The 21,445-nt window shown below is 44.3% G+C and overlaps 1 protein-coding gene across 1 annotated transcript in view; it reads left to right on the top strand.

Annotated features, from left to right (window-relative positions):
• The window catches only part of LOC120029776 (glutamate receptor ionotropic, delta-1-like), a 453,526-nt gene extending 434,269 nt beyond the window's left edge, over positions 1-19,257 (top strand). The window contains exons 14-16 of the mRNA XM_038975046.1: positions 3,256-3,422; positions 13,709-13,949; positions 18,826-19,257. Coding sequence (XP_038830974.1) covers positions 3,256-3,422; positions 13,709-13,949; positions 18,826-19,257 — 840 coding nt within the window. The remainder of the gene's footprint in view (positions 1-3,255; positions 3,423-13,708; positions 13,950-18,825) is intronic.
• The last annotated feature ends 2,188 nt before the right edge of the window (positions 19,258-21,445 follow it).

Here is a 21,445-nt window from a genome sequence, read left to right as displayed (position 1 = left end):
GAACAAAATGGGGGAAATCCAAAACCTGGAAAAACAAAACCAAGAAAACGGAATATGGGAAAAAAACTAAATTAGGCAAAAAATACATACTGATTTTAAAGCGCCCTACCAACGTTGTTTGCTGTGCATGACTGCACTTTAGAGTGTGTGTCATCCTGCAGCACAGCTTGTTTGGGCAAATTGAGATCAGGTCCAATCAGGTCCATTTATCCAAAGCGACTTAGTCATGCATGCATAAATTTTTACATATGGGTGGTCCTGGTAATCTAACCCACTATTCTGGTGTTGCAATGCTCTACCAAGATGCATGACAAGGTTATAAATGCTTTGTGAAGCCTCAACTTAATATGATTTATAAAGCCTTTATTAAGCGGTGCTTATGTCATATTTTATGTAGTGGGTTATGTCACATTTGAAATTGGTGGTTATGTCATAGTTATTCCACATTTATGAACACTTTATAGAGCATGACATGTGGTTAGATGATTTGTAACACATTTATGTAGTGCTTATGAAGGCATTATGAAGGCTTTATGAAGCCTTTATAAGCTGAACGTCATTTAAAGCTGACCGGAAAAAAATATATGTCACAGAATGTACTGTAGCAGTTTTTCTTGTGTTGTGTTTATTTCAAACCTGCCCACATGCCCGTGACTGGCAGCACCCAAGTAATCATCAATTCGGAGCGCAGCTGCACGAGACACGATGGTAATGTCCATGGTCAATTTGGTTTGACATTCGATATCCCTATGGGGCTAATTAGGGACCATCAGTAAATTACCTTTGCAAAGTATTCAGACGCCTCAACTTTTTCCACATTTTGTTAGGTTACAGCCTTATTCAAAAATGTATTCAATTGTTTTTCCCCCCTCATCAATCTACACACAATACCCCCGAATGACAAAGCAAAAACAGGTTTTTAGAAATGTTTTCTCATTTATAAAAAATAAAGATATCATAAATATCACATTTACATAAGTATTCAAACCCTTTACTCAGTACTTTGTTGAAGCCCCCAATGGCAGCAATTACAGCCTTGAGTCTTCTTGTGTACGCTGCTACAACTTGGCACACTTGTATTTGGGGAGTTTCTCCCATTCTTCTCTGCAGATCCTCTCAAGCTCTGTCAGGTTGGATGGAGAGCGTTGCTGCACAGCTATTTTCAGGTCTCTCCAGAGATGTTCGATCAGGGTCAGGTCCGGGCGCTGACTGGGCCACTCAAGGACATTCAGAGACTTGTCCCGAAGCCACACCTGCGTTGTCTTGGCTGTGTGCTTAGGGTCGTTGTCCTGTTTGAAGGTGAACCTTCGCCCCCAGTCTGAGGTCCTGCGCTCTGAAGCAGGTTTTCATCAAGGATCTCTCTGTACTTTTCTCCGTACATATTTGCCTCGATCCTGACTAGTCTCCCAGTCCCTGCCGCTGAAAAACACCCCGCAGCATGATGGCACTCTAGGGATGGCACTCTAGGGATGGCACTCTAGGGAGAGTGTTGATGGTTCCAAACTTATTCCATTTAAGAATAATGGAGTTCACTGTGTTCTTAGGGACCTTCAATGCGGCAGAAATGTTTTCAAATCAAATCAAATTGCATTAGTCACATGCGCCGAATAGAACAGGTGTATGTATACCTTACAGTGAAATGCTTACTTACGAGCCCCTAACCAACAATGCAGTTAAAAAAAAATAAGGACAAGAATAATAAATAAAAAAGTAACAAGTAATTAAAGAGTAGCAGTAAAATAACAATAGCGAGACTATATGCAGTGGGAAACGGTGCGGGGGGGGGGGGGGGGGAATGCAAATAGTCTGGGTAGCCATTTGAATAGGTGTCCAGGAGTCTTATGGCTTAGGTGTAGAAGCTGTTTAGAAGCCTCTTCGACCTAAACTTGGTGCTCCGGTACCGCTTGCCGTGCGGTAGCAGAGCGAACAGTCTATGACTAGGGTGGCTGGAGTCTTTGACAATTTTAAGGGCCTTTCTCTGACACCGCCTGGTATAGAGGTCCTGGATGGCAGGAAGCTTGGCCCCAGTGATGTACTGGGCCGTTCGCACTACCCTCTGTAGTGCCCTTCCCCATATCTGTGCCTTGATACAATTCTGTCTCGGAGTTTCCTTCGACAATTCCTTCGACAATTCCTTCAATGTCAATAGCTCTGTATTTCAATGAATTAAAAACCTCAAATCAACTATACATTTTAGAAATTCATATACAAATATTTATAAGCATTTAATGAGACAAATAAAAGGTGTGCAACACATTGTGTAATTTATTGATGATCCCTAACTAGCCCCACAGAGTATCCAAAGTCAAAACAACTTCGCCACGGTCGCACATCGTCCGGCTGAAGCTAATTGGTGAAAGAAGATGGATAGCTTGCTAGCTAGTCTAGGCTACTTGGGGTAGCAGGTAGCCTAGTGGTTAGAGCATTGGGCCAGTAACTGAAAGGTTGCTAGATCAAATCCCTGAGCTGACAAGGTAAAAATCTGACATTCAGCTGCTGAACAAGGCAGTTAACCCATTGTTCCTAGGCCATCATTGTAAATAAGAATTTGTTCTTAAATAACTTGCTAAATAAAAAATAAAATGGTTCCAAACAGAAGACCTGGTTACACTGTTTCAAGTTAACTAGAAGGGTGAGCGACTGTAGCTGTGTACTGTTTTGGGAGAGTGAAAGTACAAATGCTTCCCACATTAGATCACACACACAAGAGACACCCACAACAAAGCACGCCTCCAAAACCCAAATCTCGTTCTCAGTCGCATTTCCTGATTAGGAGAATTGAAACCGAGGCTAAATCAGGAAGTTCAGCCCCCCCACCACAGTGCAAGCGAGCTGATGTTAGACAGGGAAATTGTTGAAAGGGGTGGAAAATGCCAATGCGCCAGTTTTTACTGTACATGATGAAATTGCAAACTAACTTACGTTTGACACTTGCGCCTCTCGCGAAAGCCGAAAATAGAGCCCTCTGAGCTAAAAGGTTTTTCTATCAAATGAGCAAATAGCCCAGTCTACAATGAGACTCAAACTAGAAAAGACACCTTTACAGGAAATGTATTGAAGTATGTATGTTTTCCACATGTTCATTAGAGTACAACACTTTCTTGGAGTTGGGATACTACTGTATAGTCACAGCAATTCCCACATGTAGGCCTTCTATTATCCTTTAGGTTCTATCATGGAAAACAATGATTGCATGTAGGCAGAATGTATAGCATCTGGATCATTAACTGGGTCATGACTGTCATTCCTCTGCAGGCAAAGAAGGGCCCGTATGCCTTTCTATGGGACATGGCTGTGGTGGAGTACGCCGCACTGACGGACGATGACTGCACCATCACCGTCACGGGAAACAGCATGAGCAGCAAAGGCTACGGCATCGCCATGCAGCATGGGAGTCCATACAGAGACCTCTTCTCCCAGAAGTGAGCAATGCCACCATCTCTCCTCATCATACTACGCTGAGTATACCAAACATGACCAACATTCAAAACATTGAGTTGCACCGCCCCCCCCCTCAAACACCCCCTCCATTTAGCCCTCAGAACAGCCTCAATTCGTCGGGGCATGGACTCTACAAGGTGTCGAAAGCGTTCGACAGGGATGCTGGCCCATGTTGACTCCAAAGCTTCCCACAGTTGTGTCAAGGTGGCTGGATGTCCTTTGGGTGTGAATATTCTTTATACAAGCGGGAAACTGTTGAGCATGAAAAACCCAGCAGCATTATAGTTTTTGACATAAACCCGTACCCCGTTCAAAGGCACTTACATTTTTTGTCTTGCCTGTTCACCCTCTGAATGGCACAAATACATAATCCATGTCTCGATGCTTAAAAATCCTTCTTCAACCCGTCTCCTCCCCTTCATCTACACTGATTGAAGTGGATTTAACAAGTGACATCAATAAGGGATCATAGCTTTCACCTGGATTCACCTGGTCAGTCTGTCACGGAAAGAGAAGGTGTTCTTAACGTTTTGTACTCTCAGTGTAATATTGCAATGACCCTGGCGTTGAGAAGCACAATTAACACTCCCCAAAGGGAGCTTTCTTGGAGCAGCTGTAGCATGTCCGGCTTTGCGACCCTAGGGTTACAAGTTCGAGTCTCGCCTCGGAACCCCGTGCTACTCCCTCGTTTCATTACAATATTTATGCATTATAGATATGCCATCACTTTATCAACAGCTCTATACAGTATGTAATTTTCCTCCCCTCTCCCTCCATCTCTTCCTTCCATCACCTTGAGGAAATATCCTCAGTCTAAGTGCAAAATAATTTTTACTTCAGTACTTTACACCACTGACTGGAAATACAGATATGCATCTGTTGTTCACAGATACCTTAAAAAAAGGTAGTGGCGTGGATCAGAAAAACAGTCAGTATCTGGTGTGACCACTATTTGACTCATGCAGCGCGACACATATCCTTCGCATAGAGTTGGTCAGGCTGTTGATTGTGGAATGTTGTCCCACTCCTCTTCAATGGCTGTGCGAAGTTGCTGGATATTGGCGGGAACTGAATGGCACAACAATAGGCCTCAGGATCTCGTCACGTTATCTCTGTGCATTCAAATTAGCATAGATAGATGCAATTGTGTTCATTGTTCATAGCTTATGCCTGCCTGCCGATACCATAGCCCCATCGCCACCATGGGGCACTCTACTCACAACGTTGACTTCTGCAAACTGCCCGCCCACACAATGCCATACACCATCTGGCCGGGATTAATCCGTGAAGAGCACACTTCTCCAGGGTGCCAGTGGCCATTGAAGGTGAACATTTGCCCACTGAAGTCAGTTACGACGCAATCAGGTCAAGACCCTGGTGAGGACGATGAGCACGCAGTTGAGCTTCCCTGAGACGGTTTCTGACAGTTTGTGCAGAAAGTCTTCGGTTGCGCAAACCAGCAGCATCATCAGCTTTCCAGGTGGCTGGTCTCAGACGATCTCGCTGGTGAAGAAGTCGGATGTGGAGGTCCTGGGCTGGCGTGGTTACACGTGGTCTGCGGTTGTGAGGCTGGTTGGACGTTCTGCCAAATTCTCTAAAACGACGTTGGAGGCAGCTTATGGTAGAGAAATGAACATCACATTCTCTGGCAACAGCTCTGGTGGACATTACTGCAGTCAGCATGCCAATAGCACGCTACCTCAAAACTTGAGAAATCTGTGGCATTGTGTTGTGTGACAAAACTGCACATTTTAGAGTGCCATTGTATTGTCCCCAGCTCAAGGTGCACCTGTGTAATGATCATGCTGTTTAATCTGCTTCTTGATATGCCACACCTGTCAGGTAGATGGATTATCTTGGCAAATGAGAAATGCTCACTAACAGGGATGTGAACAAATTTATAGACAACATTTTTGAGAAATAAACTTTTTGTTCATATGGAACATTTCTGGGATCTTTTATTTCAGCTCATGAAACATGGGACCAACACTTTACATGTTGTGTTTATATTTTTGTTCAGTATATTTACATTTCCCCTTTCAATCATATATTATCAGACATACAGTGCATTTGGAAAGTATTCAGACCCATTCACTTTTTCCACATTTTGTTACGTTACAGCCTTATTCTAAAATTGATTAAACTGTTTTTTTCCCTCATCAATCTACACACAATACCCCATAATGACAAAGCAAAAACTGGTTTATATAATTTTTGGCTAATTTATGAAAAAGAAAACACTGAAATATGACATTTACATAAGTATTCAGACCCTTTACTCAGTACTTTGTTGAAGCACCTATGGCAGAGATTACAGCCTTGAGTCCTCTTTGGTATGACGCTACAAGCTTGGCACACCTGTATTTAGGGAGTTTCTCCCATTCTTCTCTGCAGATCCTCTCAAGCTCAGTCAGCTTGGATGGCTGCACAGCTTTTTCAGGTCTCTCCAGAGATGTTCGATCGGGTTCAAATCTGGGCTCTGGCTGGACCACTCAAGGACATTCAGAGAATTGTCCCGAAGCCACTCCTGCGTTGTCTTGGCTGTGTGCTTAGGGTTGTTGTCCTGTTGGAAGGTGAAACTTCGCCCCAGTCTGAGCTCCTGGGTGCTTTGGAGCAGGTTTTCATCAAGGATCTCTCTGTACTTTGCTACGTTCATCTTTCCCTCGATCCTGACTAGTCTCCTAGACCCTGCCGCTGAAAAACATCCCCACAGCATGATGCTGCCACCACCATGCTTCACCGTAGGGATTGTGCCAGGTTTCCTCCAGACGTGACACTTGGCATTTAGGCTAAAGAGTTCAATCTTGGTTTCATCAGACCAGAGAATCTTGTTTCTCATGGTCTAAGAGACTTTAGGTGCCTTTTAGAAAACTTCAAGCGGGCTGTTATGTGCCTTTTACTGAGGAGTGGCTTCCGTATAGCCACTACTATAAAGGCCTGATTGGTGGAGTGCTGCAGAGATGGTTGTCCTTCTGGAAGGTTCTCCCATCTCCACAGAGGAACTCTGGAGCTCTGTCAGAGTGACCATCGGGTTCTTGGTCACCTCCCTAACTAAGGCCCTTCTTCCCCGATTGCTCAGTTTGGCCGGGCGGCCAGCTCTAGGAAGAGTTTTGGTGGTTCCAAACGTCTTCCATTTAAGAATGATGGAGGCCACTGTGTTCTTGGGGACCTTCAATGCTGCAGATATTTTTGGTACCCTTCCCCAAATCTGTGCCTCGACACAATCCTGTCACGAAGCTCTATGGACAATTCCTTCGACATCATGGCTTGGTCTGTGCTCTGACATGCACCGTCAAATCTGGGACATTATATAGACAGGTGTGTTCCTTTCAAAATCATGTCCAATAAATGTAATTTACCACAGGTGGACTCCAATTATGTTATAGAAACATCAAGGATGATCAATGCAAACAGGATGCACTTGAGCTCAATTTCTAGTGTAATTTCAGTTTTTTTATTTGAATAAATGTAAACAAATGTCGAAAAACCTGTTTTCACTTTGTCTTTATGGGATATTATGTGTAGATTGATGAGAATAAGGCTGTAAGGTAACATAATGTGGAAAAATGTAAGGGGTCTGAATACTTTCCGAATGCACTGTATTGTAGCACAGTTAGAACGGGTTTGTTAAATGCTTTTAGTTTGGATTACTTCTCACTAAACCACCCTTGAGGAGCTACTTGTTGTATTTGAATTACAGAGTAGGGGATCACAGCAACATGTCCTTGGAGGCTCTTGACTCTGTATCATGCAGCTCTTTGTTTTGTCACCAATCAGAGACATCTAACTCATCATTGTGATCTCTACACTGCTGTTGGATTTACATCACTAGCAACAGGCAGGCTCAAACACTGGTCTATTCTTATTTATAAGGCAATTTTAGGAAAACTGACATTTTATCTATCGCCTCTTCTAGCTCGAAATGAAAACACATATAAGCTCAGATCTCAATCTTGTTTTATGCTAAGAGTCCCGAAACCTAGAACAGAGCATCGAAAAGATATTTCCCTGGTCTTGGAATTCCCTCCAAGCCAACCTAAAACCCCAGGACCTGGTGTCCCTGGAGGAGTTCAAAGGACAAGTTGGTTAACAGTTTGTTGAGACATGTAGTTCTTCCTAGTATTCACTAGTTTGTGTTGCCTGATGTAAGGAAGCATGTTGTGTTACTTCACACACACACACCACACACATGCCTGCATGCGCACACACACATCCACGGTTTATTTGCTGTTGTATTTGTGCTGTCGCCAGTTTCTTCTGTCTGTGTTGTCCGTCTTGTCTTACATAGTTTTTTAAAATGTTTTCTTTTATCCCAGCCCCCATCCCCACAGGAGGCCTTTTGTCTCTTGCCAGGCCATCATTGTTCTAATTGACTAGCCTGCTTAAATAAAGGTGAAATCAAAAAAGTATATTTGTTTTACTATATCAGCACAGGTTGCAATCAATGAATATGTTGCATGTTCCAGCTGAGTTGGCTGGATGAAATCAACCTATTATGAATTCATAACAAGCGTTGGTTTGGATTAAAGAATAATCATTCAACATGAGTTGACATGATTCTGCTAATTACTTCCACGAAAAAAGGCTCATAATGGATTGCCTAACTAAATACTGTACTTGGGCATTGACTTCAACTTTTCACAACGTTTGAAAGTCTTTGGTCACTAGTTGCAGGACGCTGATTGGGTAAATCTGTCCAAACAGGACTGTTTCTGTAACGGGCTTCCTCCTTCTCCTCATCCGAAGAGGAGTAGCAAGGATTAGACCAAAATGCAGCGTTGTGATAAGACATGATTTTTAATCAACAAAACAGAAAACACGACGAACACTTGAATAATTACAAAACAACAAACGACATAGACAGACCTGGACGACGAACTTACATGAAACACGAAGAACGCAAGAACAGGAAAACTGACTACATAAAACGAACAAACAAACAAAACCGAAACAGTCCCGCGTGGCGTAACATACACTGACACAGGAGACAACCACCCACAACAATCAATGTGAAAACACCTACCTTAATATGGCTCTCAATCAGAGGAAATGAAAACCACCTGCCTCTAATTGAGAGCCATATCAGGTCACCCTTTAACCAACATAGAAACACATAACATAGACTACCCACCCAAACTCACGCCCTGACCGTCAAACACATACAAAAACAACAGAAAACAGGTCAGGAACGTGACAGAACCCCCCCCTCAAGGTGCGAACTCCGGGCGCACCCCTAAAACTCAAGGGGAGGGTCTGGGTGGGCATCTGTCCGCGGTGGCGGCTCCGGCGGTGGACGAGGACACCACTCCACCACTGTCTTTGTCCCCCTCCTTAGCGTCCTTTGAGTGGCGACCCTCGCCCCCGACCATGGTCCAGGAACCTTCACCAAGGCCCCTCCTACATAGAGGAGACAACTCAGGCCAGAGAGGTAGCTCAGGCCAGAGAGGTAGCTCAGGACAGAGAGGTAGCTAAGGACAGAGAGGTAGCTCAGGACAGAGAGGTAGCTCCGGACAGAGGGACAACTCTGTACTAATGGCAGCTCCGGACTGGGTGGCAGCTCCGGACTGGGTGGCAGCTCCGGACTGGGTGGCAGCTCCGGACTGGGTGGCAGCTCCGGACTGGGTGGCAGCTCATGACTGGGTGGCAGCTCATGACTGGGTGGCAGCTCATGACTGGAGGGCAGCTCATGACTGGAGGGCAGCTCATGACTGGAGGGCAGCTCATGACTGGAGGGCAGCTCATGACTGGAGGGCAGCTCATGACTGTAGGGCAGCTCCTGACTGGCTGGCGGTTCTGGCAGCTCCTGACTGGCTGGCGGCTCTGGCAGCTCCTGACTGGCTGGCGGCTCTGGCAGCTCCTGACTGGCTGGCGGCTCTGGCAGCTCCTGACTGGCTGGCGGCTCTGGCAGCTCCTGACTGGCTGGCGGCTCTGGCAGCTCCTGACTGGCTGGCGGCTCTGGCAGCTCCTGACTGGCTGGCGGCTCTGGCGGCTCCTGACTGACGGACGGCTCTAGCGGCTCCTGACTGACGGACGGCTCTAATGGCTCGGGACAGACGGGCGGCTCAGAAGGCGCTGGGCAGACGGATGGCTCAGAAGGCGCTGGGCAGACGGATGGCTCAGAAGGCGCTGGGCAGACGGATGGCTCAGACGGCGCTGGACAGACAGATGGCTCAGACGGCGCTGGGCAGACAGATGGCTCAAACGGCGCTGGGCAGACAGATGGCTCAGACGGCGCTGGGCAGACAGATGGCTCAGACGGCGCTGGGCAGACAGATGGCTCAGACGGCGCTGGGCAGACAGATGGCTCAGACGGCGCTGGGCAGACAGATGGCTCAGACGGCGCTGGGCAGACAGATGGCTCAGACGGCGCTGGGCAGACAGATGGCTCAGACGGCGCTGGGGAGACAGATGGCTCAGATGGCACTGGGCAGACGGATGGTTCTGGCCGGATGAGGCGCACTGTAGGCCTGGTGCGTGGTGCCGGAACTGGAGGCACCGGACTGGAGACACGCACTTCAAGGCTAGTGCGGGGAGCAGGGACAGGGCACACTGACCTCTCGAAGCGCACTATAGGCCTGGTGCGTGGTACCGGAACTGGAGGTACCGGGCTGAGGGCACGCACCTCAGGGCGAGTGCGGGGAGAAGAAACAGTGCGTACAGGGCTCTGGAGACGCACAGGTGGCTTAGTGCGTGGTGCCGGAACTGGAGGCACTGGGCTGGAGACACGCACCATAGGGAGAGTGCGTGGAGGAGGAACAGGGCTCTGGAAACGCACTGGAAGCCTGGTGCGTGGTGTAGGCACTGGTAGTACTAGGCTGGGGCGGGAAGGTGGCGCCGGAAATACCGGACCGTGCAGGCGTACTGGCTCCCTTGAGCATTGAGCCTGCCCAACCTTACCTGGTTGAATACTCCCCGTCGCCCGACCAGTGCGGGGAGGTGGAATAACCCGCACCGGGCTATGTAGGCGAACCGGGGACACCATGCGTAAGGCTGGTGCCATGTAAGCCGGCCCGAGGAGGCGTACTGGTGGCCAGATATGTAGGGCCGGCTTCATGACATCCGGCTCAACGCTCAATCTAGCCCTACCAGTGCGGGGAGGTGGAATAACCCGCACCGGGCTATGCACACGTACAGGAGACACCGTGCGCTCTACTGCGTAACACGGTGTCTGCCCGTACTCCCGCTCTTCACGGTTAGCCTGAGAAGTGGGCGCAGGTCTCCTACCTGCCCTTGGCCCACTACCTCTTAGCCCCCCCCCCAAGAAATTTTTGGGGTTTCTTCTCGGGCTTCCTTGCTAGCCGCGTACCTTCATATCTGCGGTTTTGGGCTGTGGCTGCCTCCTTCTCCTCCTCAAAGCGGCGATTCACTCCCACCTTAGCCCAGGGTCCTTTTCCCTCTATGATTTCCTCCCAACTCCAGAAATCCTGCAATCCTTTTTTCGTGGACCACTGTTCGTGGTCCCGCTGCTTGATCCGGGTTTGGTGGGTGGTTCTGTAACGGGCTTCCTCCTTCTCCTCATCCGAAGAGGAGTAGCAAGGATTAGACCAAAATGCAGCGTTGTGATAAGACATGATTTTTAATCAACAAAACAGAAAACACGACGAACACTTGAATAATTACAAAACAACAAACGACGTAGACAGACCTGGACGACGAACTTACATGAAACACGAAGAACGCAAGAACAGGAAAACTGACTACATAAAACGAACGAACAAACAAAACCGAAACAGTCCTGCGTGGCGTAACATACACTGACACAGGAGACAACCACCCACAACAATCAATGTGAAAACACCTACCTTAATATGGCTCTCAATCAGAGGAAATGAAAACCACCTGCCTCTAATTGAGAGCCATATCAGGTCACCCTTTAACCAACATAGAAACACATAACATAGACTACCCACCCAAACTCACGCCCTGACCGTCAAACACATACAAAAACAACAGAAAACAGGTCAGGAACGTGACAGTTTCGCTTGCACAGACTGGAATATGTTCCGGGGATTCATCCGATAACATTGAGGAGCTTACTACATCAGTCACCGACATCATCAATAAGTGCATCGACGACATTGGCCCTACAGTGACCGTACATACATATCCCAACCAGAAGCCATAAATTACAGGCAACATCTGCACTGAGCTAAAGGCTAGAGCTGCCGCTTTCAAGGAGCGGGACACTACCAGGATGTGTACTCAGAGCCTGCGCTGACCAGCTAGCAAGTGCCTTCACTGACATTTTCAACCTCTCCATGACCCAGTCAGTAATACCTACATGTTTCAAGCAGACCACCATAGACCTTGGGCCAAGAACACCACGATAACCTGTCTTAATGACTATTGCCATGTAGCACTCACATCTGTAGACATGAAATGCTTTGAAAGGCTGGTCCTGGCTCACATCAACACTATCATTCCAGACACCCTGGACCCTCTCCAATTCACATACCGCCCCAACAGATACACAGATACACAAAAGTTCTACAGCTGCACCATTGAGAACATCTTGAATGGCTGCATCACCGCTTGTTATGGCAACTGCTTTGCATCCGACCACACGGCGCTACAGAGGGTAGTGCGTAAGTCCCAGTATACCATTGGTCTGAGCTCCCTGTCATCCAGGAACTCTACACCAAAATTGTCAAAAACTCCAGTGACACGGCAAGTGGTACCGATGAACCAAGTCTGGAACCAACAGGACCCTGAACAGCTTCTTACCTCGTACCCCCGCACATCGACTTGCTACTGGTACCTCGGGTACCAAGTTATCTTTACTCATTGTGTATTTATTCCTTGTGTTATTATTATAATTTTTCTATTACAGTATTTTTTCTTTCTTTTCTCTCTATATTGTTGGGAAGCACCCGTAAGTAAGCATTTCACTGTTAGTCTACACCTCTTGTTTACGAAGCATGTGACAAATACAATGTGATTTGACCAATTAGGACTGTGTAATCATATTGGCCAAGGATTTACCCAAAATGAATCCCAAAATCACTGTCTTGACTGCATTCCCACACGTCTTGTTTTGATTAATCTCAGTTATAAAAGCTCAAAAGCATCCATGAAAACAACGCAAAATGTTTTGTCACACTATCTTTTAGATAAAAAATCTAACTCTCTTCAACGCAGTGAAAATAAACAGCAATGAGTGCCATCCCAACTCCACAACCTGAATGAACTACCGTTCTAGTGACTAAAACGCAGGTCTTAGGATAGGAACAATGATCCTTCTACAAAGCAGAACCAGTTTCAACCAGCTTGATCAGGTTTGATCTGGGGCTCTTGGAGGCCACACACCCACACCGTCGATAAGTCACCAATGCGGTGGAACACTTAAATCCTCTCCACTCTTCCGAGGTGTGCCACGTCAGGGCCCTTCAGAGTGCACACTCAGTACGCAGGGCCACAGCAAGTGAAGAGCGGGGTCAGATGAGGTCCCTCCGTGGAAGATCCTCAATAATGCCTATCCCTACGACACTGAACTGAACACTGTCTCTCTATCTACGCTCATGATGGCCTGGATGAATATCCGTCTGGGAAATCCAGGGCTAACAGAGTGGTGGTGGGGGTGGTGGGGGTGGTGAGGGTGTGATGTGCTTCGAGGACAGCTGGGAGGCTGCTCAGGGGGTAATAACAGGCTGAACCAGAATGTCATCTCCTCTACAGAGACGGATTCCTCTTACTTGCCACCGTCCCCCTTCCCATCATCATAATCCATTTCCCTCTCTCCTTCCCTCTCTCCGCACCCTCGTCTGTCCATAACCGTACAAATTCGCCATGGGCTCCTTTTAATCTCAGAAATTGCTGTGGCGGTAGTGTTTGCCCACAGGGGCGGTTCTCTGATAATGGTCTTTTCCTCTTTGCCACGCTTATTTTTCTTTTAATTAAGCAGTTCTTCCCTCTGTTTTATTTTGGATTTCGTTTGTGGCATTGAAGGAATACGAAAGCTGACATTTAATGAAGTTTACTGTCGGGTTTAATTCATTGAGCAGGCATAATTCAAACAAATCACACTTAAAATGCTGTGCTTTGGGAATTGTCACAAATGAATGCAGTCATCTACAGAAGATGAAAGCAGGTCTATTTTTCATTCTTCCTTTAGTGCCATGACAGCATATGAGCAGTAGATATGCAACTAGGGTCCTAGTCCTTAGTCTCAATTCTTTGCGTAACAGCCTTAACTTAATACAACAGCCTGTTTTGAGCGAAGCAGAGGAAGCATATGTCTCTTACACCCAGATATTTCCCCTCCTTGCAGGATTCTGGAGCTGCAGGAAAAAGGAGACCTGGACATCCTGAAGCAGAAGTGGTGGCCGCGTACGGGCCGCTGTGACCTCAACAGCCACTCCAACGCCACGCCCGACGGGAGGTCCCTGAAGCTGCACAGCTTTGCCGGGGTCTTCTGTGTCCTGGCCGCCGGACTGCTGCTGGCCTGCCTGGTTGCTGGCCTGGAGATGTGGTGGAACAGCAACCGCTGCGGGCAAGAGCAGCCCAAAGAGGTGACCGAGCACAGAGCCCGGAGGACAGGGCAGCAGGGGGAGGACACTGCCACACTCTACTTTAAGGATCCAGCCGCAGACCACAGTCCCGATTTAGTCGAGCTCCAGTACACGCAGTTGTAGATTGTGCTCTGATTGAAATCAAATTTGGTCCCTCTAATCTATCCCCCCTCTTCTCTGAAACCGAATCCATCTGTTTTTGTATGGCATACATACCTCACACAGCTCACAGATAAAGACGAATCCCCCTTATCATTTTCTTACTAATATATTTCCATCTTGATTATTGATATTTTCTGGAAACTCTTCGAATTTGATCATCGGTGTATGTTAATCACACATCATCGGTGTATGTTAATCACACATCATCGGTGTATGTTAATCATAAACCCTTAAGTTACCTTCAGGATAACAAACTGCCCAACCAATATGTTTTTTTGAGATAAGCAATTCCTGCATTTTTCACAGGTCTCTTACTAATATGTCAGAACAACTGATTTTGGCCAGTGATGGGCATCAGTCCCCAGCAAATTTTCCAGTCACATACTTTGTCTTGAATTATTGTCAAAACCTTTTTCACTCAGCCAAAGTTTTGCCATTTTCAATTCAGCAAGATTCTCTGTAGGGATATTAACTAACTATATCCAGATTAAATGCATAGAAATAGAATGGATAGAACAGACAAATCACTGACTTGAATGGTTATACCCATTCAGTTAATTCAATTTCTATGCATTTAATCCTATCCGATAGGTGAAATCGAGATATAGAACTTTTGAAAAACTGGTCCCAGAGGATTACACTTTCAAAGGGAGATTTGAACACCCTTTTAAATGTCTTTTTTCAGAGTAGATCCATGTCAATGTGAATCAGCCAAATATGAAATATGACATTTCTGAGAAAACGTCAGTATCGAGTTTGTTTTAAGTTCCCCATAACATTAGTGTTCCTGAAATAATCAAAACCCATTGATTACCAACACAGTTCCTTACCCTGAATTGTAAACACATTTACACTGCCTACCACAGAGAACTATTTTAATTGATTCTCGTAAGACTTTCCCCTGCTAAGTGCCTGCTAAACTGATTGACACCGATTACACCTTATACCTCATTGCCAGTTCACGTTAAGCCTTTCTTATTAGTTTAATCCACTCAAGTTACTGCGATGATGTGAACATGTCTAAAGAGGCCTCTCACATGAGAGAGTTACTCTCCCCTTGCATGTGACATGAGAAAGGTTAAGGCTTGACATGGATCCGTAAACTAAAGTGTGAGCAGAAACAGGATGTTTGCATGGGTCTGTCACCCCACAGCAATAAGAGCCACTATATCTGTCCAACCCAGTCCATAATCCCTAGTAATTCCCTGTGTGACGTCTTATTGCAATTATATGTCAATGTGGACATCCATACGTTTTTTTTCTTGACTGTTCTATGATCTCGTGCAGGTTACTAAGGATTACAGACTGGCAAGGGTTTCTGGTCCATTGACATATAATGACATTACCACTGCTTCACCGGAAGGGAGGAAGGACATTTGGACAGAGAGAGAAAGAGACTGGGATGAAGCAGAAGCTATTGACACAGGTCAGAATAGAGCTCCTAAGATCTGATTTGTGCTGCTGCATTAAAGAGGCACTCTGATCTGTCCGATTGGGCTTGGGGGGGGGGCATCTTGATCTTAAACTCCACAACACCATCTCATCTCTGGCAATCTTCTATTCTCTGATTGTTACTCTGTTTCTTCCCCATTTTTGGTTAGTTGCTTTTGTAGTGGATGGATGCGTGCATGACAAGGGCTTGTCTCTCACCCTCACATAGAAACATTGAATGGGGAATAAGAGGAAGTTAATTCAGCGACATTTTCTATGAACCACCTCGCTATGATGCTTTATGAAGGTATTTATTAGGCCTTTTACAGACATTGTCATAACACTTTTTACACGCAGTCATGGCTGCTTGCATACATATCTCTAAACGGGTTCGTCAAGTTTGACAAAGGTGGTGTATAGAACGTGTTACAAGATACAGAGATGAGCCACAATACAGGACGTACGCATAATCATCATAGTCTTATGCATACGGAGGCCACTTTGAAAAGAGCTTACTCAAGCCTAGATAAATCCTTCAATCAAGTGTCAGGATACCATGGATGGATAGAGTGGTTTTTCAGTTTGATGTTTTACGAATTGTTTTTGCATTACGAAAGCTTTCACTCTGCAGAGCAGGTTGTTATTTTCCCTCGATATAAATCAACACACTCTTATTAAAACACTGGTGCAGTGGTTTGATTTTAGGCGGTTATTTATTTAGGCGTGCTGCCAATGCGACAAGAGTATTAACATATTTTAATGTGGCACCAGTCTGCTAAAACAATAGCCTTGGCCGAGATGTTTTAATTAGCTTTAAGAGTTTTTTTGTGATACAGAGTTGATACTGTCGTAAATTCATTCCTACGATCAATGTCTCTGTTGATAAAGTCGTTAGAACATATGAAATCGAGATTACATTTGTACATTCCGGGAGGCTCAAGCTGATATGGGAGGCACTGAGGAAACAGAGTTGTTTGTCTGTAACTTGACATTGATGAAGGCTGTCATTGTAAATATGAATTTGTTCTTAACTGACTTGCCTAGTTAAATAAAGGTTACATTTTTTATTTTTATATTTTTTATATCAAGATTGAGTAAATGGCTTAGCATTCAGGACCTCCTCTGGAAGACATTGTGTCGTGCTATAATGGTATAATGTGCTTATGACAGGCAGTTGATATTGACAAGAGGAAGAGTAAATTATGTAGAATCACAGTGGAGTTTAAATACACTGTTTGATGTGGCACTGATCTCATTGAAAGTGCATGGCTTCTGATGGTCAAATGACTAACACACACAGTGTGTCATTACGAGAGGAGTCAGTTGATTTCGAGGTACTTCTGCATCTGTTGCCAAACAACATCCATTATAATTGCATAGTAAGAAGGATACTCTGTATTTCCAGTGCATTCGGGTAGTCACTACACTAGAGAGTTTCCATAAAATTGCCTGAAGATGGTTGAAATATAGGAGTTCTTCATTTCCCTAAGTGCAATATAATCAAGTCCAGCCTTTCTTTCATTTGTAGAGCATGTAGTACCTAGCATAAAATAGTCAATCATCATTGGTCTTCGTAGAAACACATTTCTGATAATGTCTTCCATTCCAAAACATGTCTTATTTTCATTGGTTGGTTTTGTGCTCCACATATAGAATCTTAACCTCTGCAGTTTGTTGTGTTGTATATGTACTGCACATAAGGATCAACTTGGATTTTGTCTCCATATTCAGTTTTTTACTAATATCATTGTTGAGTCAGACCATTACTGGAGCCAAGTTATACCTGCCTCCAAAGTAGCCTTTTGCAATAGTCTAGTGTAGCCTCCAAGTGCTAGGACACGTCGCCTGATTGGCTAGTGATACCTGCTACCCTGAATTATGTTTTGTCCTCTACCTTTAAATGTCCCAATGTAGCATTTTTGTCAGCAACGAACCTCAAGTGTCAATTAGCTTATAACACGTATGCATAACTACAGTCATCCAAAGACAGACACATCTGTCAGCCTCAGCAGCTCAGATGTATTAAATATATTGATCTGAAATCAGATCGATTCACCTGGCCAACATCAGTAAGTAATTGATTGAGAGGTAGTGCTGAGCGATTAACCAAAATGTTGGTTATTTTCCGTTTTTTAAATAACTAATTGGCCGAAGTCAGTTTAATTATTTGAATTCCATTTCATTTTTTTCTGCTCAGTTTCTGTAGAGATAAATCAGATCAAGCTCGAACTGGGCGGTGTAGTAGGGAGTTGTAGTTTCCAATAGGCCAATATTCTTCGTAATTTAGCGCAGAACAGCTGGTAATTAACTACAATGACCATAATCCACTGCGCGCCCGTTTTCTTGTCCGGTCTGTGTGGAGCAGACACAGAGACCTCTTTGATGAAGAGAAGAGAGAAGGTGTGTGAGGGATAGAGAGCAGTTGCTTTGCGAGGTATCTCTACCTGAAAATACAGGATCTAAGTGATTGATAGTTGGTATTCAGCAGTCATAAAAGTATGCCTTATTTACTTTGAAGAACTACAAAATAGTGATTTTGTCAGACAGGCAGCAGCTCTATAGAGATTAGATGATGACTTGGAATGAAATAGTCATCAAATAAAAAAATGGTTTATTAAAGTAAAGTAATGTGAATAAATGATGGTTAATAAGTGATTAGCAGTTTACCCACATAATGTTTAATATATAACAATTTTTATTATTTTTTTAAATCGAAGACTGTGATATTTTTTTTTATAACAAAATTGAAATTGAATCGACCTCAAAAAGCACTAATCGCTCAGCACTATTGAGAGGTAGAACGGACACTGTAAAAGCCCATATGTGGCCATCTCAATAGGACACCAATACATTACCTCAACTTTACTTCAATATACTGTAGCATCAGCAATGAAGCCTAAGGTTACATGGTGCCCCAGATCAGTCAGTAGAGGTTAGGATGTAGCTTGGCTCCAGCATTGGTGTCGTCTGTCAAAGATTTGACACCTCTTACTAAACATCAAACTGTCTATGTCCACTGGCCAAGTTTGATTTCAAGGTGCACATTCTATACACCTGTAATTGAGTCACCTCAATTCCAATTGGGCACTTAAAACAGACATTACTCAATCAGCATGTTGAGTGAAACACTCAGAGGCTTGGGAAACAAACCACCTCAAAAAAGCTAAGGAAGAGGAGAGGGAAACTAAATGCATGGAGCTGGTGAAAAGCCTGAGAATCCCATGGAGAACAGCCCATCTCAGCCTCTGTGTCCCTTCCTCCCCCTCTCTCTTTCACCCTCTAGGACAAGGAGGTGAATCTGGAACAGGTGCATCGGCGTATGAACAGTCTTATGGACGAGGACATGGCACACAAGCAGATCCCTGGCCCGTCTATCGAGATCTCTGCGCTGGACATCGACAGCATGCAGCCCAGCCGGCAGCTGGAGTCTGTGCGGGACTACCCGGGCAGGGGCCTGTCTGTGAGCACCTATCTCCCGGGGGAGGGCCATGGGGTGGGCCTGGGTCGGACACTAGCTCAGGGCCCTGGCAGCACACTCCCCCACCACCCCCCCAGCAGCTCCACCATCCCCTCCATTCAGTGCAAACACAGAGCTCCCAACGGGGGGCTGTTCCGACTGAGTCCCGCCAAGACACCCATGCCAATGTCATACCAGGGAGTTCCCGGAGGACCCATCCCAGAAGCCATTGAGCCCACCCACAGTACATCCATCTGATGGTGCCTCAACGTCACATCTCCTACCCCTCACCTGATTTTTGTGGGGTATTATTTGTGGGGGGAAAAATAAATAAATACAAAAATTGGGAAAGTGTGCAAACAAGAGAAATAAGAGATTTTTATTACCTGTTGAACAACCGACATCAAAGGAAAAGCAAAATTTTTTTGTATATATTTGTAAATACTGAGAGAACGAAGTGAAGTTAAAGTGTATTTTGAATATTCTCAATTTTTCAAGTTGAGTTATAAAAAAACTAAATAAGATAAACAAAAAAAAAAGTAAAAAAAATGACTGTTTGAATGGCTTTGTAAATTTTGTTCTATATGAATAATGACGCAAATTCATTGTGATTGTTTTCTAAGTGCCGAAAAAATGTCTCTCCACAGTTCATTCTTAGATTACCATTCACCATAGGACATAATGTTGAACTCCAACTGTTATGCACCTCTTTAACAACCTTATACTTCAGTATCAGATAAGAATATTCCAAATAGATGGAATCATTTTGTTTGTAAGACATATATACATTTTTCAAATTTTTTTTTTCTAACTTAAAGTCTTGGTGAATCATTGTTTAAGGCTGAAACTGAAGTTAACATTGTTTCTCATGAGTTCTACAGATTTATGAAATGGATGGTATTTTATTGAGCTCAATTTCAGCCCTATGTTGTCAAAGACAAGAGGGAGATACAGTCTCGGTCAGCCCCCAACAGCAAAGAAAGGCAGTCCTAGTGGTACTAGTGCCGTGTACAGCATAACATCAGCCACATTAAGGGATTGTTCAAAAGGAACCTTTAACGGACATAAATCATGATTGAATCATGCCCCTTCCAGTGTATGCTACATGTTTCCTTGATTGAGTGGGAGGGATGTTTAAAACAAAACGTTTATTTTTACATTTAACAAAAAAGGCTAATTTTAGTAAAAAATATATGTATTCATTTCGTACTTAAGGATTTATTGTTGAAAAGCTGTATACAGGTTCTCCTTTCAGAGCAGTGAAGTCATTTGAACTGCAGAGGGAGAAAAGTAGATATAGAATATCTCATATTTATCATTTGTAATAGAGCAATTATCACCAAGGGAGATGGAAGATAAAAGAGTGATATCAAAATTATGAACTATTAGTTTTGGTAACAGCAGTTCAGGTGGCATATCCTAATGTCTAAATTCTGATGGAGCTCTGTTCATAAAACAAACAGACTTTTCCCCATCAATTAACCTGGGCACTTTGCAGAGCAGCAGTTTATGTCACATTTCCAACTGAAGATGAACTGCAAAACTTTACCAAGACTTTCATAAGTGCAATTAAAATGCAATTATGTCCTGCAGTATACTTTTTGTTTCTGTTTATTTCCTTTAGCCTGTCATTCTGGGAAACTCATTGCTAGGAAGTGAGATAGTGAATGTCAATCTCAGTGGTTATATTGTGTTGTCGTTCGTCACATCCTATATGCACAATACAACGTGTACCAGGAGTACTGATAGGTGATCTATGCTCATACTGTTAAAAAGGTTTTCATTTACTGGATTGTCCGTACCTCTTGGAAAATGTAACCAATTTCCCTGCAGAGCCATTGAGGGAAAGCAAAGAACGATAATTAAGTGATGTCATGAGAATAAACAGAACTACCATACCTCAAAGTGAGAGAATCATGTTTCGCATCACCCGTTCTCCGCTCATGCTTCTCAAACAAAATTGGCGAGGTTGTACGCCTGTATATTTTGTACAAGTACAAGTACTTACTAATGTGAACCAAAGTGATCTCATTTTACACTGTGTTCTGCATACAACCTTTTGCTCTGATCAGCTAACAGTGGTGAAAAGGAAGTCCCACGTTACTGTACTGTAAGGGTTTAGTGTGTTTCACTGCCTTACTGTATATACCCCCCCCCCCCCGGTTACTGTATCAATGCCCACACCACAATATTAAAGAAAATATTATAAAAAGCTATCATACCATATAGTCTGTAAAAGTACATCTAAGGGAGGCTCTTATTTTATTTATGAATATGCTGCTTGGAGTTTCTTAATCTTTAATAAAGAAATATGGTTTACATATGTTTGTTTCTATGATTCACGGGCATGTGACGATAGATAACCCGTACAGTACATTTGCATGTGCCAGTATTATAAACCGTTTGTCCTATATTCATTTATTTTTAAACATTTTGAAAACATTAA

The sequence above is a fragment of the Salvelinus namaycush genome, chromosome 35 (genome assembly GCF_016432855.1).
Source record: "Salvelinus namaycush isolate Seneca chromosome 35, SaNama_1.0, whole genome shotgun sequence".
Classification (NCBI taxonomy): Eukaryota; Metazoa; Chordata; class Actinopteri; order Salmoniformes; family Salmonidae; genus Salvelinus; species Salvelinus namaycush.
The sequence above is the reverse complement of the archived record's forward strand: the minus strand, read 5'-3'. Positions and strand labels throughout refer to the sequence as shown.